General features: G+C 53.3%; 1 protein-coding gene across 1 annotated transcript in view; it reads left to right on the top strand.

Annotated features, from left to right (window-relative positions):
• LOC144607526 (growth factor receptor-bound protein 7-like) overlaps positions 1-16,496 on the top strand; it is a 23,609-nt gene extending 7,113 nt beyond the window's left edge. The window contains exons 7-14 of the mRNA XM_078424422.1: positions 2,051-2,158; positions 3,977-4,063; positions 4,593-4,667; positions 5,424-5,540; positions 9,752-9,815; positions 11,725-11,812; positions 13,748-13,841; positions 16,094-16,496. Of these exons, the coding sequence (XP_078280548.1) occupies positions 2,051-2,158; positions 3,977-4,063; positions 4,593-4,667; positions 5,424-5,540; positions 9,752-9,815; positions 11,725-11,812; positions 13,748-13,841; positions 16,094-16,240 (780 nt within the window). The 3' untranslated portion in view covers positions 16,241-16,496. The remainder of the gene's footprint in view (positions 1-2,050; positions 2,159-3,976; positions 4,064-4,592; positions 4,668-5,423; positions 5,541-9,751; positions 9,816-11,724; positions 11,813-13,747; positions 13,842-16,093) is intronic.
• The last annotated feature ends 1,187 nt before the right edge of the window (positions 16,497-17,683 follow it).

The raw sequence follows: 17,683 nt of genomic DNA, 5'->3' as shown, positions 1-17,683 counted from the left end.
TGTTGCTGAACCTTACAGTGGGATTAAGCACCACAATATGTAACTACAAAGGTTCTCAGATGCTCTCCCTCCCACACCATTCCCTCTCGTGTGTGGGTGTGTTCATTGTCAGTCAGGCATCTGTGCTGGAAGTGTGTGTACACAAGAGGTTGGAAAGAATGGCAGCTCATTGATCCGATCAGTACCATGATGCAATGTATTCCACACACACCTTCCCAAACACAGGTCCCGACCCAAAGGTCCTGCCCAGTTGGACCCAACCTGTCGTACAGGTACAGTCACCAACCTGTCGTACAGGTACACTCACCAACCTGTCACACACTGCCCATGCTCAGGCATGTATTCAGAAGCTGTCAACCTCCATCTGATTCCATCTGCTGGCCTGAGCAGCCACAAACTCACATTAGTTGCATTTACTTCCACACCTGGAGTTTTGGAGTTTTGTGCAATTTTGGTCTCCTAATTAGAGGAAGGACATTATTGATATTGAGGGAGTGCAGCGTAGGTTCACCAGGTTAATTCCCGGGATGGCGGGACTGACATATGATGAAGGAATGAGTCGACTGGGCTTGCATTCACTGGAAGTTAGAAGAATGAGAGGGGATCTTATAGAAACATATAACATTCTTAAAGGATTGGACAGGCTAGATGCAGGAAAAATGTTTCTGATGTTGGGGGAGTCCAGAACCAGGGGTCATAGTTTAAGAATAAGGGGTAGGCCATTTAGGACTGAGATGTGGAAAAACTTTTTCACACAGAAAGTTGTGATTCTTTGGAATTCTCTGCCACAGAAGGCAGTGGAGGCCAATTCACTGGATGCTTTCAAGAGAGAGTTAGATTTAGCACATAGGGCTAACGGAATCAAGAGATATGGGGAAAAAACAGGAACGGGGTACTGAATTTAGATGATCAGCCATGATCACATTGAATGGCGGTGCTGGCTTGAAGGGCTGAATGACCTAATCCTGCATCTATTTTTCTATGTTTCTTCAAAGTACTCAATAATGTTGGTCAACAAAGACCTAAACACTTGAAAAGGAGACGCAAGGAACTGCAGATGCAGGAATCTGGAACAAAAGCCAAGTGCTGGAGGAACTCAATGTTTAATATAAATTTGGACAGTGATATGGGGGGGAAAGGTTTGGGGGGGGGGGGGTGTGAGCCAAAGACAGACAGTGGCACAGGCCAAAGCTCAGCTCTAAAGCTTGGTTAGCATGGCCAAGTTAGACTGAAGGGCCTGTTTGCTTGCTCCATGGCTCTGTGACAATTCAGCGGTCAGGCAGCGTGTGCGGAAACAGAGCATGGATGATGTTTGCAACAGGGTCTCAACCTGAAACTTCAAGCATGTCCCTGCCTCCACAGATGCTCCACAGATGCTGCCTGATCCACTGAGTTTAGCTTACTTTGTTATTGTGACGTGTAGCGTGCTATCTAATCAAATAAAAAACTATAATGATTACAATCAAGCTGCCCACAGTGTACAGATATAAATTAAAGGGGAGACCATGTCGTGCAAAATAAACTCCGATAAAGTCTGATAAAAGATCATTCAAAGGTCTCCAATGAGGTAGATGGGAGGTCAGGACCGCTCTCTAGTTGGTGAGAGGACGGTTCAGTTGCCTGATAACAGCCAGGAAGAAACTGTCCCTGAGTCTGGAGGTGTGCGTTTTCACACTTCTGTACCTCTTGCCCAATGGGAGAGGGGAGAAGAGGGAGTGACCGGGGTGAGATTGATCCTAGATTATTTTGCTGGCCTTGCCGAGGTAGCGTGAGGTGTAGACGAAGTCAATGGAAGGTGGGCAAATTAACCCTTAAACCTGTACGTGTCTGGGATGTGCAAGGAAACTGGAGCAGGCAGAGGAAACCCATCTGGCCACAGGGAGATCATGCAAACTCCACACGGACAGCTGTTCCCACCCACCTGATTCCCAGGCGGTTCCCCCCCCCTTCCTCACCCCCGCCCTTCCCCACCCCCCGGCCGTTAGCTGACCCACACTGGGGACATTCCCTGCTCCTAACCCCTGATTTGTGAGGTGCTTGCCATCACCAGGAGCCAAGGCACCTCCAGTACTTCGCTGACGTGAATGAGAACAACATCTACACTGTGACGAGCAGAACGATGCACAACTCACCCACTGACTACGGCTTCTGTGTGAAGGTATATTCATGCCGTACATGTGTTCACAGTTGCATGTTTGTATGCACGTGACTGTATAGCATGCTTCCACGTGTGTGTGGACAATGTGTATGTAGGCACGTGTGTGTCTGTGCATGCACACGTGCATGTGTGTGTGTGCATATGTGTGTGTCTGTCTTTGCCTGTGTGTTTGTCTATCTGCGTGTATCTATGTGCGCCTGTGTGTGTGCGTATGTTTGTATGTATCTGTGTGTGTGTGTGTGAACTTAATAATAATAATAATAATAATAATAATATTCATTTATTGTCATTGCAACGAGTACAACGAAATTAAAAAATAGCCAATCCTGACGGTGCGTACAAACATATATGCAATAAATGCAAAAACAAATAAATACATAAATAACATTATATTAAGTACAAGATTTTTTAACGGTGTTGCCTAGTGCAAAGGTAGTGTTCAGTTCTCGTATGGCCCTGGGGTAAAAACTGTTCTTAAGTCTGTTTGTTCGGGATTTGATCGACCTGAAACGTCGACCAGAGGGCAGATGAACAAACAGACGGTGGCCGGGGTGGGATGGATCTTTTATTATTTTGCCTGCTCTACTGAGGCAGCGTAGGCTGAACAGGTGCTCCAGGGAGGGCAGTGAGCAGCCGATGATCTTCTAGGCCGTCGTGATGACCCTCTGAAGGGCCTTCCTGTCCTTTTCTGAGCAGCTGGCATACCATGTGGTTATACAGTATGCCAGCACACTCTCGATGGAGCAGCGATAGAAGGACAACATGAGCTTCTCCTGCAGGTTGGTTTTCCTGAGGATCCTCAGGAAGTGGAGTCTCTGCTGTGCCTTCTTTACTGTGGTGATGGTGTTGGTAGACCAGGTAAGATCCTCTGCGATGTGCGTACCCAGGAACCTGAAAGCGGGTACCCTTTCCACACAGACCCCATTGATGTAGAGTGGGTCGTATTCTACACTGGTTTTTCTAAAGTCAATTATAAGTTCCTTTGTTTTGGAGGAGTTCAGGACCAGATTGTGAGAGTGTACATGTGTGTGAGTGTATGTATGTGCGCACGTGTGTGTGTGCACATGTGTGTATGCGAGCATATGTGTGTACGTGTGTGTGCATGAGCATGTGTGTGTGTGCTTGCGTGCATGTGCGTGCGAGTGTGTGTGAGTGTATGTGTGTCCACACGTGTGTGTCAGTGACAGGCCATGGCCACAGGGTGGCAGAGTTTGCTGGCAGTGCCCGTCCATCTGAAGTCCCTGTGCGGGGACGTTTGTGCCAGCCGGGGAGACGGGCACTGGGGACGGCTGCACCGGCCGGTCTGTCTGCAGGATTCCAGTGGCCAGTGTGTCTGTGTGGGATTCCAGTGGCCGGTCTGTCTGCAGGATTCCAGTGGCCAGTGTGTCTGTGTGGGATTCCAGTGGCCGGTGTGTCTGTGTGGGATTCCAGTGGCCAGTGTGTCTGTGTGGGATTCCAGTGGCCGGTGTGTCTGTGTGGGATTCCAGTGGCCGGTGTGTCTGTGTGGGATTCCAGTGGCCAGTGTGTCTGTGTGGGATTCCAGTGGCCAGTGTGTCTGTGTGGGATTCCAGTGGCCGGTGTGTCTGCAGGATTCCAGTGGCCAGTGTGTCTGTGTGGGATTCCAGTGGCCAGTGTGTCTGCAGGATTCCAGTGGCCAGTGTGTCTGTGTGGGATTCCAGTGGCCAGTGTGTTGGCCACCACTGGCTGGTGTGTATACCGTGATGTATCCCCACTGATGTTAATCCCTCTCTCAGCGACCCCTGCCCTTACTCCCCGTGACCTGTGCCCTTTGAACATTTGCCTGTTCCTTGCCCCCAGGGAGCGGCAGAGAGGGGCTTGGGGCTGCTGTGTTCGGACGATGAGCAGAGTCGCAAGTGCTGGCTGACAACGTTCCGTCTGCTCAAGGTGTGTCCCAGGGCATTAGGGGAGGGCACCTGTAGATGGGCATTAGGGGAGGGCACCTGTAAATGGGCATTAGGGGAGGGCACCTGTAGATGGGCATTAGGGGAGGGCACCTGTAAATGGGCATTAGGGGAGGGCACCTGTAGATGGGCATTAGGGGAGGGCACCTGTAAATGGGCATTAGGGGAGGGCACCTGTAGATGGGCATTAGGGGAGGGCACCTGTAGATGGGGCATTAGCAGAGGGCACCTGCAGATGGGGCATTCGGGGAGGGCACCTGTAGATGGGGCATTAGGGGAGGGCACCTGTAGATGGAGTATTAGGGGAGGGCACCTGTGGATGGGGCATTAGGGGAGGGCACCTGTAGATGGGGCATTAGGGGAGGGCACCTGTAGATGGGGCATTAGGGGAGTGCACCTGTAGATGGGGCATTAGGGGAGGGCACCTGTAAATGGGCATTAGGGGAGGGCACCTGTAGATGGGCATTAGGGGAGGGCAACTGTAAATCTCTGCGTGATTCTCTGTTCCACAGCTGGGGCCACAGCTCTGCCTCAACTACCAGTTATCACAGCAGAAAAAGGCACAGAAATCGTGGGTCGAACCTGTGGTGAGTCAGTCCGCTACACCATAGGCCCAACGACACGGCATCGGCCCCCGACCCCGGCAACCGACCCCGGCAACGGCCCCCGACCCCGGCAACGCCCCCCGACCCCGGCAACAGCCCCTGACCCCGGCAACGCACCCCGGCAACGGCCCCCGACCCCGGGAACGCCCCCCGACCCGGGCAACGGGTTCCGACCCCGGCAACGCCCCCGACCCCGGCAACAACCCCGACCCCAGCAACGACTCCTGACCCCGGCAACGGCCCCCGACCCTGGCAACGGCACCCGACCCCGGCAACGGCACCCGACCCCAGCAACGGCACCCCGGCAACGGCACCCCGGCAATGGCCCCCGACCCTGGCAATGGCCCCCGACCCCAGCAATAACCCCGACCACGACAACGGCCCCTGATCCCAGCAACGGCCCCCCGACCCCGGCAACGGCCCCCGACCCCAGCAACGGCCCCCCGACCCCAGCAACAGCCCCCGACCCCGGCAACGCCCCCCGACCCCGGCAACGGCCCCCGACCCCAACAATGACCCGTGACCCCGACTCCGGTAATGACCCCTGACCCCGGCAACAACCCTAACCCCGGCAACGGCCCCTGACCCAGGCAACGCCTCCCGACCCCAGCAACGACCCCTGACCCCGGCAATGGCCCCTGACCCCGGCAACGGCCCTTGTGACGGCAAGCCGGGGCATCGTGGTAACCCTGGGTGTGGAGGCCGACTGCACTGACCATCTCCCGTTCTCCGTGGCAGGGCCGCGGGCCGGAGACGTGCCTGGTGCCCATGGACTTCTCGGGCTGCACGGGACGGGTGATCGAGAACCCCAGCGAGGCATCGTTGGTGGCGGAGGAGGAGGGGCAAGCCTGGCGGGTACGCACCGCGCTGGACACAGCGGCACGGAACCCTAAACATCCCTCTGGCCTGAGCTGGCAGCCTCACCCCACATCGCTCCCGTACCACCTGGAACTTTCCATCTGCCCGTACCTCCCCCTCAGTGAGAACATCCCAGACACCCCCCCACTGTCCGCCTCTATCCACCTTTGCCAATCGCTCCACTACAGGCCCCTGCTGCTCCACACCAACGCCAGCACACCCCAACTACATCCACATCCTCCACCTCGCTCCCCCATGCGGACGCTGACTGCCAGTGCTTTGTGATCTGCATCAATGAGAAGTGTCAGGACGAGCTGCAGATGCTGGAGTAACACACACAGTGCTGGAGTAACACACACAGTGCTGGAGTAACACACACACACAGTGCTGGAGTAACACACACAGTGCTGGAGTAACACACACACACAGTGCTGGAGTAACACACACACACAGTGCTGGAGTAACACACACAGTGCTGGAGTAACACACACAGTGCTGGAGTAACTCACACACACAGTGCTGGAGTAACACACACAGTGCTGGAGTAACACACACACACACAGTGCTGGAGTAACACACACACACACACACAGTGCTGGAGTAACACACACAGTGCTGGAGTAACACACACACACACAGTGCTGGAGTAACACACACAGTGCTGGAGTAACACACACACACAGTGCTGGAGTAACACACACACACACAGTGCTGGTTAACACACACAGTGCTGGAGTAACACACACACACAGTGCTGGAGTAACACACACACACACAGTGCTGGAGTAACACACACAGTGCTGGAGTAACACACACACACACACACAGTATGCTGGCTTACACTGAAGTGTGGAGTAACACACACACACAGTATGCTGGAGTAACTCAGGTGGCACATTTTGTTTTATGAAAAAGATATAATAGAGAAATGGAGGATATTTAAAGGTGAAATTTTGAGAGTACAGAGTCTTTATGTCCATGTTCGGTGGAAAGGAAAGAATAATAATTTGAAAGAGCCGTGGTTTTCCAGGGAAATTGGACACTTGGTTCGGAAAAAGAGGGAGATATACAATAAATATAAGCGGCAGGGAGTAAATGAGGTTCTTGGGGAATATAAAGAATGTAAAAGATTCCTTTTAAGAAGGAAATTAGAAAAGCGAAAAAAAGATATGAGGTTGCTTTGGCAAGTAATGTAAAAGTAAACCCCAAGGGGTTCTACAGATATGTCAATAGCAAAAGGATAGCGAGGGATAAAATTGGTCCATTAGAGAGTCAGAGTGGACAGCTATGTGCTGAGCCGGAAGAAATGGGGGAGATATTAAACAATTTATTTTCTTCGGTATTCACCGAGGAGAAGGATATTGAATTATGTGAGGTAAGCGAAACAAGTAGAGTAGTGATGGAAATTATGAGGATTAAAGAAGAGGAGGTACGGACACTTTTGAAAAATATAAAAGTGGATAAGTCTCCAGGTCCTGATAGGATATTCCCTAGGACATTGAGGGAAGTTAGTGCAGAAATAGCAGGGGCTATGACGGAAATATTTCAAACGTCATTAGAAACGGGGATGGTGCCGGAAGATTGGCGCATTGCGCATGTTGTGCCTTTGTTTAAAAAAGGTTCTAAAAGTAAACCTAGCAATTATAGACCTGTTAGTTTGACGTCTGTGGTGGGAAAATTAATGGAATAGATACTTGGGCACAATATATATAATTATATGGATAAACAAGGCCTGATTAGAAACAGTCAACATGGATTTGTGCCTGGAAGGTCATGTTTGACTAATCTTCTTGAATTTTTTGAAGAGGTTACCAGGGAAATTGATAAGGGCAAGGCTGTGGATGTTGTCTATATGGACTTCAGTAAGGCATTTGACAAGGTTCCACATGGTAGGTTGATTAAGAAGGTTAAATCGTTGGGTATTAATAGTGAGGTTGCAAGATGGATTCAACAATGGCTGAATGGGAGATACCAGAGGGTAATGGTTGACAACTGTATGTCAGGTTGGAGGCCAGTGTCTAGTGGAGTACCCCAAGGATCTGTGTTGGGTCCACTGTTGTTTGTCATTTACATTAATGATCTGGATGATGGTGTGGCAAATTGGATTAGTAAATATGCAGATGATACTAAGATAGGTGGTGTAGTTAATAACGAAGTAGAGTTTCAAAGTCTACAGAGAGACTTGGGCCTTTTGGAAGGGTGGGCTGAAAGATGGCAGATGGAGTTTAATGCTGATAAGTGTGAGGTGCTGCATTTTGGTAGGACAAATCAAAATAGGACGTACAGGGTAAATGGTAGGGAATTGAGGAATGCAGTGGAACAGAGGGATCTGGGAATAACTGTGCATTGTTCCCTGAAGGTGGAATCTCATGTGGATAGGGTGGTGAAGAAGGCGTTTGGTATGCTTGCCTTTATAAATCAGAGCATCGAATATAGAAGTTGGGATGTAATGTTAAAATTGTACAGGGCATTGGTGAGGCCGAATCTGGAGTATGGCGTGCAGTTCTGGTCGCCAAATTATAGGAAGGATGTCGACAAAATGGAGAGGGTACAGAGGAGATTTACTAGAATGTTGCCTGGGTTTCAGCACTTAAGCTACAGAGAGAGGTTGAACAGGTTGGGTCTTTATTCTTTGGAGCGTAGAAGGTTGAGGGGGGACTTGATAGAGGTTTTTTAAATTTTAAGAGGGACGGACAGAGTTGACGTGGGTAGGCTTTTCCCTTTGAGAGTGGGGAAGATTCCAACAAGGGGACATAGCTTCAGAATTGAGGGACAAAAGTTTAGGGGTAACATGAGGGGTAATTTCTTTACTCAGAGGGTAGTGGCTGTATGGAATGGGCTTCCGGTGGAAGTGGTGGAGGCAGGCTCGATTTCATTATTTAAGAGTAAATTGGATAGGTATATGGATAAGAGGGGATTGGAGGGTTATGGTCTGAGTGCAGGTAGATGAGACTAGGTCAGGGAGAATGGTCGGCGTGGACTGGTAGGGCCGAACGGGCCTGTTTCCGTGCTGTAGTTGTTATATGGTTATATGGAATGCTGGAGTAACGCACACAGTGCTGGAGTAACTCACACACACAGAGTGCTGGAGTAACTCACACACAGAGTGCTGGAGTAACACACAGAGTGCTGGAGTAACACACACACACACAGTGCTGGAGTAACACACACACACACACACAGTGCTGGAGTAACACACACAGAGTGCTGGAGTAACACACAGAGTGCTGGAGTAACTCACACACAGAGTGCTGGAATAACACACAGAGTGCTGGAGTAACACACACACACAGTGCTGGAGTAACTCACACACAGAGTGCTGGAGTAACACACACACACACACACAGTGCTGGAGTAACACACACACACACAGTGCTGGAGTAACTCACACACAGAGTGCTGGAGTAACACACACACACACAGTGCTGGAGTAACACACACACACAGAGTGCTGGAGTAACACACACAGTGCTGGAGTAACACACACACACAGAGTGCTGGAGTAACACACACAGTGCTGGAGTAACTCACACACACACAGTGCTGGAGTAACTCACACACAGAGTGCTGGAGTAACACACACACACACAGTGCTGGAGTAACACACACACACACAGTGCTGGAGTAACACACACACACACACAGTGCTGGAGTAACACACACACACACAGAGTGCTGGAGTAACACACACACACAGAGTGCTGGAGTAACACTCACACACACAGAGTGCTGGAGTAACTCAGCGACTCAATGAGAAGTGCCTGATTCTACAAGCTCATTCAAGGTGTTCCATGGCCACCCAGGGCCAGTGAGGTTGTTTATGGGTAACCGCATTGTCACAATGCCCATTGTATGAGGGACTTTAGCTGCTCAGCACTGCCTCATAAACCTCCTTGCCTTTGACAGCTAATCCTCTATAAATAAAGTCAAGGGCAGGGTTATATTTATAGCCACAGCCACCCTCCAGCACTTGCACACGGACACTCCTGGCCTCAGTCCGTGCAGAGCCTCTGCCATATTGTTACCATCACTGCATCACCCTCCTGTAGTTAAAGACGTCTTTAATGCAATAAATCTGTCTCAAGTCATGGCACTGGGCGACATCAAACACGATGATCAGGCGATCGAGTCACTGATCTCCGCTGCTCTTCACGTCCAGCCATGGCAGGTCTTCCATCCAACCCACTCACGCTGCCTTTTGGTTTCAGCAGAAGAAGGGAGCTCAGCGCCACAGCCTGCCCAGCCTGTACCAGGACCCTGCGCTCAGCACAGGTGGGTCTACCTCTACACACCACACTAGGGCCAGAGTGGGCCGAACCAACAGCAACATCCCTGCACAAATGGGAACTTATTCACACAGCACACCTTCAGTTACAATCTCACCAGCTGTCTGCGTGGAGTTTGCAGGTTCCCTCCGTGACCGGGTGGGATTTTCCCAGGTGTTCCGGTCCCCTCCCTCCTCACAAAGCCACCTGGCTGAGTGAGTTGTAGAATCTGGAGCAAGTGTGCCGCAAACCTAGTGGGATTCATGTAGGACTCTGGCTGCTGAATGGCCAGCATGGAGTCAGTGGGCTGAATGGCCTGTGGCCGCGTGGAATCGACTCCGTGGTCTAGAGGTGCATATGGAGTGCTGGTGGACAAAGCCGAGGTAAACCCACCACCTCCCATCTCTCAGCCACTCCTTAGATGCAGTAGTTCCCTCATCAATGACTCTCCCAAAGCCTTCTGTAACTCTGACACTGCACCAGATATCAGCAGAGCAACCCTCACTGAGAGACCCTCTCTCCCCCCCCCAACCCCCTCTCCCTCCCCTCCAATTCCCCCCCCCCCCCCACCCAACCCCCCCTCTCCCCCCCCCACCCAACCCCCCCTCTCCCCCCACTACCACCATTGGGCCAGTCCGCTAAACTGCTGCTGCCTTCCAAGGAAGGAATTTCATTAAATAAATAGTTATTTTCAACAAAATAAAATCTATGGGGCTTTTCTGATAGCTTGCAAGACCAGGATTACACTACGGTCTTGGTTCCCAGGCTTGTTCATAGATTCGCACTGCAGGGAAACAGGCCCTTCGGCCCAACTCATCCATGCTCACAAGATGTCCCATCTAAGCTAGCCCCATTTGCTCGTCTTTGGCCCATATCCCTCTAAACCTTTCCATCAAATACCTGTCCAAGTACCTTCGAAATGTTGCTTCAACCACTTCATAGAGTCATAGAGTGATACAGTGTGGAAACAGGCCCTTTGTCCCAACTTGCCCACACCGGCCAACATGTCCCATCTACACTAGTCCCACCTGCTCACGTTTGGTCCATATCCCTCCAAACCTGTCCTATCCATGTACCTGTCTAACTGCTTCTTAAACATTGGGATAGTCCCAGCTTCAACTACCTCCTCTGGCAGCTTGTTCCATACACCCACCACCCTTTGTGTGAAAACGTTACCCCTCAGATTCTTGTTAAATAATTTCCTCTTCACCTTAAACCCATGTCCTCTGGTCCTCGATTCACCTATTCTGGCCAAGAGACTCTGTGCATCTACCCGATCTATTCCTTTCATGATTTTGCACACCTCTATAAGATCACCCCTCATCCTCCTGTGCTCCAGGGAATGGATTCCCAGCCTACTCAACCTCTCCCTGTACCCTCTAGTCCTGGCAACATCCTCGTAAATCCTCACTGTAGATTTCCAGCTTGGCAACATCTTTCCCACAGCATGGTGCCCAGAACTGAATACAATACTCCAAATATGGCCTCACCAACGTCATATACAACTGCAACATGACCTCCCAACGTCTAACTCATTCCAAGTCAGGATCATCCAGAGTAATTGAGTCCAAGGAGCAGGAGGCCATTCAGCCCTTCCAAGCCTGTGCTATACGGTTGCTCTGAATCTTAACTCCACTTACTGACTTGTCTTCTGACCCCTTAGCTCTGTGGATAATGAGAGTTTAGAGTAACGAATGCAAAGTAAACTCGGCTGTACTTCTGTACGATGTGATGTGGGTCTCAACAAAGGCCACAGTGCCCGTGAGGCCATTCGGCACAAAGCCAGCCTGTTTCCAACCCCTCCCACTGTCCAGGTGTCCTGGTTCCAGGGTCCAGCGCGAGGGGGGGTGGGTCACTGATGTGAGGGGGGAAGGGGAGGAGGGCCCCAATAACACTCCGATTTGTTGTGGTTCCAGAGGTACACAAGAGCCAAGCTTGGTTTCACGGACGTATCTCGAGGGAAGAGGCCCACAGACTCATTGTCCAGCATGGCCACATTGATGGGTGAGGACACAGCTCTGAGCGCCCGGCTGTACGGGGCTGGTCTAGACCTGTAGCTGAGGCAGGGACAGCAGGATGTTCACCAAGGTCAGAGCACAGGCACCAGCGAAGGCCAAGCCCCCAGGAGGCCAGAACCCCCAGCTCCTTGTTACCATCCTCTCACCCACCTATCACTGCCCCCACTCACTCGCTCCATGTCACACTGTCCAAGTCCCTCCACACCAAGAATGACCTGAAACGTCACCCACCCTCGACCTCCACAAATCCTGCCCGACCAGCTGAATTCAGCTTTGCCTTCTGCTTCAGATTACAGCATCTGCAGACTCTTGTGTCACCAGTGTCAGTCTACTAGTTACCTAGTAACTAGTTACCTTAACCAGCCCCATCTCAGAGAAGACTAGCTGGTTACATGCCGGTGCCAGATTAACCACTCGCCACAAACTGCTGAGATTCTTATACTCCCCCAGCATGGAACTATACTATCCCACCTGCCTGTGTTTGGCCACATCCATCTAAACCTTTCCTATCCATGTACCTGACCAAATGTCTTTTTCAAATGTTAATACAATACCAGCAATGTTGTTACAGTACCTGCTGTACTGGATCCCTGTGTATAGTGTGTTTCTATGCAAACGCCTCTCCCACCTCCTCTGGCAGTTCATCCATATACCCACCACCTCAGTGTGACAAGCTTGCCCAAGGGCCCTCTGTAATTCCTTCCTCTCCTCAAATCCATGCCCTCTAGTTTTAGATGCCACTACCCTATCCCGACACCTCGTGATTTTACAAACCCCCATAAGGTCTCACCCTCCAGTTCTCCGTAACAACCCCCCCCCCCCCCCGTAACTAAAACCCTCCATTACAGCCACCGCTCTTGTGCTACCAAACCCAGTTGTGCCCAGCACCAGTGCCAGTAGGTCGCATCCATGGACTATATTTGGTTCATATTTCAGCTGTGGGAAGGCCATTCATTATTGCATTGGAGAAGGTCCAGAGGAGGTTAACAAGAATGATCCCGGGGAAGATTGGGCTAATGTACGATGAGCGTTGGTCAGTACTGGGCCTGTGCTCGCTGGAGTTCAGAAAGATGAGGGGGGACCTCATTGAAATTTAGTAAATAGTGAGCGGCCTGGATAGAGTGGATGTGGAGAGGATGCTTCCACTAGTGGGAGAGTCTAGGACCAGAGGGTACAGCCTCAGAATTAAAGGACGTACCTTTAGGAAGGAGATGCGGAGGAATTTCTTTAGTCAGAGGGTGGTGAATCTGTGGAACTCATTGCCACAGACGGCTGTGGAGGCCAAGTCAATGGGTAGTTTTAAGATGGAGATTGACAGATTGTTATTTAGTAAGGCTGTCACAGACTATGGGGAGACGGCAGGAGATAGGGGTTGAGAAGGACAGATAGATCAGCCATGATTGAATGGCAGAGCAGACTTGATGGGCCGAATGGTCTGTGACATATGAATGTATTGGTTACCCATACTTGTCTCTGAGGAGATGGTTAGACGCCGTTGTGTAGTCAGTGTGGGGAAGGGGTCAGTGTGGGGTAGGGGTCAGTGTGGGGAAGGGGTCAGTGTGGGGTAGGGGTCAGTGTGGGGAAGGGGTCAGTGTGGGGTAGGGGTCAGTGTGGGGAAGGGGTCAGTGTGGGGAAGGGGTCAGTGTGGGGTAGGGGTCAGTGTGGGGAAGGGGTCAGTGTGGGGAAGGGGTCAGTGTGGGGAAGGGGTCAGTGTGGGGAAGGGGTCAGTGTGGGGAAGGGGACCCCCAGGGTCCCACAGTGGAGTTGTGGTTCCAGGATTTAGACGGTGATGTATTTGCAAGTCAGGATCGTTTCTGAACTGGAGGAGAACGTGCAGGTGATGGTCATTGGCCTTGACGGTGGGGCAGTGGGTCTGGGGTGGTCTTGGCGAGGATGTATCTGTTGTGTTTCTGCCCCCCAGGGTTTTCCTGATGAGGGAGAGCCAGCGGACCCCCAAAAGCTTTGTACTGACCCTGAGTCACCATCACAAGACCAAGCACTTCCTGGTCGCTCCGGTGAGACCATCCACTTGTTCACAGCATGATGCAAGGCCAGTGAGGGTCAGTGTGTGGGTCAGTGTGTGGGTCAGTGTGTGGGTCAGTGTGTGGGTCAGTGTGAGGGTCAGTGTGTGGGTCAGTGTGTGGGTCAGTGTGATGGTCCATGTGTGGGTCAGTGTGAGGGTCAGTGTGTGTGTGTGAGGGTCAGTGTGAGGGTCAGTGTGTGGGTCAGTGTGTGGGTCAGTGTGAGGGTCAGTGTGTGGGTCAGTGTGAGGGTCAGTGTGTGGGTCAGTGTGTGGGTCAGTGTGATGGTCCATGTGTGGGTCAGTGTGAGGGTCAGTGTGAGGGTCAGTGTGTGGGTCAGTGTGTGGGTCAGTGTGTGGGTCAGTGTGATGGTCCATGTGTGGGTCAGTGTGAGGGTCAGTGTGTGGGTCAGTGTGATGGTCCATGTGTGGGTCAGTGTGAGGGTCAGTGTGTGTGTGTGAGGGTCAGTGTGTGGGTCAGTGTGAGGGTCAGTGTGTGGGTCAGTGTGAGGGTCAGTGTGAGGGTCAGTGTGAGGGTCAGTGTGTGTGTGAGGGTCAGTGTGTGGGTCAGTGTGAGGGTCAGTGTGTGGGTCAGTGTGATGGTCCATGTGTGGGTCAGTGTGAGGGTCAGTGTGAGGGTCAGTGTGAGGGTCAGTGTGTGTGTGAGGGTCAGTGTGTGGGTCAGTGTGAGGGTCAGTGTGTGGGTCAGTGTGATGGTCAGTGTGTGGGTCAGTGTGAGGGTCAGTGTGTGGGTCAGTGTGATGGTCCATGTGTGGGTCAGTGTGAGGGTCAGTGTGAGGGTCAGTGTGTGTGTGAGGGTCAGTGTGTGTGTGAGGGTCAGTGTGTGTGTGAGGGTCAGTGTGTGGGTCAGTGTGTGTGTGAGGGTCAGTGTGAGGGTCAGTGTGTGTGAGGGTCCGTGTGTGGGTCAGTGTGAGGGTCAGTGTGGGGGGGTGTGGTCAGTGTGGGGGGGTCAGTGTGGGTGTGTGGTCAGTGTGGGGGGGGTCAGTGTGGGGGGGGTCAGTGTGGGGGGGGGTCAGTGTGGGTGTGTGGTCAGTGTGGGGGTGGTCAGTGTGGGGGTGTGGTCAGTGTGGGGGTGTGGTCAGTGTGGGGGTGTGGTCAGTGTGGGGGGTCAGTGTGGGGGTGTCGTCAGTAGGGGGGTGGTCAGTGTGGGGGTGTGGTCAGTGTGGGAGTGTGGTCAGTGTGGGGGTGCGGTCAGTGTGGGGGTGTGGTCAGTGTGGGGGGTCAGTGTGGGGGTATGGTCAGTGTGGGGGGCGTGTGGTCAGTGTGGGGGTGTGGTCAGTGTGGGGGGTCAGTGTGGGGGTATGGTCAGTGTGGGGGGGGTGTGGTCAGTGTGGGGGTGTGGTCAGTGTGGGGGGTCAGTGTGGGGGGTCAGTGTGGGGGGTCAGTGTGGGGGTATGGTCAGTGTGGGGGGGTGTGGTCAGTGTGGGGGTGTGGTCAGTGTGGGGGGTCAGTGTGGGGGTGTGGTCAGTGTGGGGGGTCAGTGTGGGAGTGTGGTCAGTGTGGGGGGGTCAGTGTGGGAGTGTGGTCAGTGTGGGGGTGTGGTCAGTGTGGGGGGTCAGTGTGGGGGAGGGGGTGTGGTCAGTGTGGGGGTGTGGTCAGTGTGGGGGTGTGGTCAGTGTGGGGGGGTGGTCAGTGTGGGTGTGTGGGTCAGTGTGGGGGTATGGTCAGTGTGGGGGTGTGGTCAGTGTGGGGGTGTGGTCAGTGTGGGGGGTGTGGTCAGTGTGGGGGGGGTGTGGTCAGTGTGGGGGTGTGGTCAGTGTGGGTGTGTGGTCAGTGTGGGGGGGTGTGGTCAGTGTGGGGGGGGGGTGTGGTCAGTGTGGGGGTGTGGTCAGTGTGGGGGTGTGGTCAGTGTGGGGGGGGTCAGTGTGGGGGTGTGGTCAGTGTGGGGGTGTGGTCAGTGTGGGTGTGTGGTCAGTGTGGGGGGGGTGTGGTCAGTGTGGGGGGGGTGTGGTCAGTGTGGGGGTGTGGTCAGTGTGGGGGTGTGGTCAGTGTGGGGGTGTGGTCAGTGTGGGGGTGTGGTCAGTGTGGGGGTGTGGTCAGTGTGGGGGTGTGGTCAGTGTGGGGGGGGGTGTGGTCAGTGTGGGGGTGTGGTCAGTGTGGGTGTGTGGTCAGTGTGGGGGGGGTGTGGTCAGTGTGGGGGGGGGTGTGGTCAGTGTGGGGGTGTGGTCAGTGTGGGGGTGTGGTCAGTGTGGGTCTGAGCCCGTGTGTTTTCTCTCCCCTGGTCAGTGCGAGGAGGACGGTCAGATGTTCTTCACTGTGGACACAGGCCAGACCAGGTTCAGTGACCTGATTCAGCTGGTGGACTTTTACCAGATCAACAGGGGCGCGCTGCCCTGCAGCCTGAAGCACTACTGCACTCGCGTGGCTCTGTAGTGAGGGTGGCTCACACTCACACACACACACAAACACGCGCGCACACACACGCGCGCACATACACACACTCACACACACGCGCACACACACACACACTCACGCACACGCGCACACACACACACTCACACACACGCGCACACACACACACTCTCACACTAACACACGTGCACACACACACACTCACGCACACGCGCACATACACACACTCACACACACGCGCACACACACACACACTCACACTAACACACGTGCACACACACACGCGCACATACACACACTCACTCTCACACTCACACACGCGCACACACACACACTCTCACACTAACACACGTGCACACACACACACTCACGCACACGCGCACATACACACACTCACACACACGCGCACACACACACACACTCACACACACATGCACCCACTCACGCACACGCGCACACACACTCACTCTCACACTCACACACGTGCACACACACACACACACTCACACACATGCACACACTCACGCACACGCGCACACACACACACACTCACACACTCACAGCCAGCCTCCAGCACGGGCCCCACTCTCGCCCCTCGCCGCGCTCTGTGCCGCCGTGAATCATCTCTGGTGATATTTTTGCAGAGATTGTCTATTCCAGGCTGTGGGGCGAGGCCGGGAGAGGGGGGCTCCGCCCGGTACAGCGCTCCACCGACCCCCGCAGGAGAGAGGGGAGAGGGGAGGGGATGGGATGGGGTCACCCTCACCCTCGCCGCCGCTGGCAGCCACTGTGGAGCGATGGTGCCCGACGGGCGGGTCACTCACACACACCCGGGTCACCGAGCCGCGGGGTGCAGGTGTATCACAGGTGTATCACAGGTGTATCACAGGTGTATCACAGGTGTATCTCACCTGCACGGAGCCCGCGGCGAGGATAGGTGGTGTTCAGTCAAGGTGCGATCAGCTTCCCGGCTCCTCAAACAGAGCAGGAGTAGCCCTGGTGCCACAGACAGACACGGAGAGCCGGAGAGACCCAGCGGGTCAGGCAGCATCTCCGCACAGAAGCAACGGGTGACGTTTCGGGTCGAGACCCTCCAGAATCCCCTCACTTTGTGCGGGGCGACCCCTGCCCGGGGGGAGGTGAGGGGGTGGGGGTGGGGAGGTGAGGGACGATAGGCGGAGTGAAAGAGAGTGAGAGAGAGAGAGAGAGAGAGAGAGAGAGAGAGAGTGTGGGGGAGAGAGAGAGAGAGAGTGTGAGTTGTCGAACAGAGTTTATCGTGTAATATAAATGGCAATGTGTTCTCTGGAGCAGAGAATCTCAACGGACCCCCAGTTCGCAGAATCGTAAAACTGCCAAATGTACCGTCTTTATTTTTATAATTTACGCGGAAGGTGAATCTTCAACATAAAGTGGTTCCAGTTTCTGCTCCGACGTTGTTGTTTGTCGCTGTGAGCTGCACATGAC

Source organism: Rhinoraja longicauda, chromosome 29 (genome assembly GCF_053455715.1).
Source record: "Rhinoraja longicauda isolate Sanriku21f chromosome 29, sRhiLon1.1, whole genome shotgun sequence".
NCBI lineage: Eukaryota > Metazoa > Chordata > Chondrichthyes > Rajiformes > Arhynchobatidae > Rhinoraja > Rhinoraja longicauda.
The sequence above is the reverse complement of the archived record's forward strand: the minus strand, read 5'-3'. Positions and strand labels throughout refer to the sequence as shown.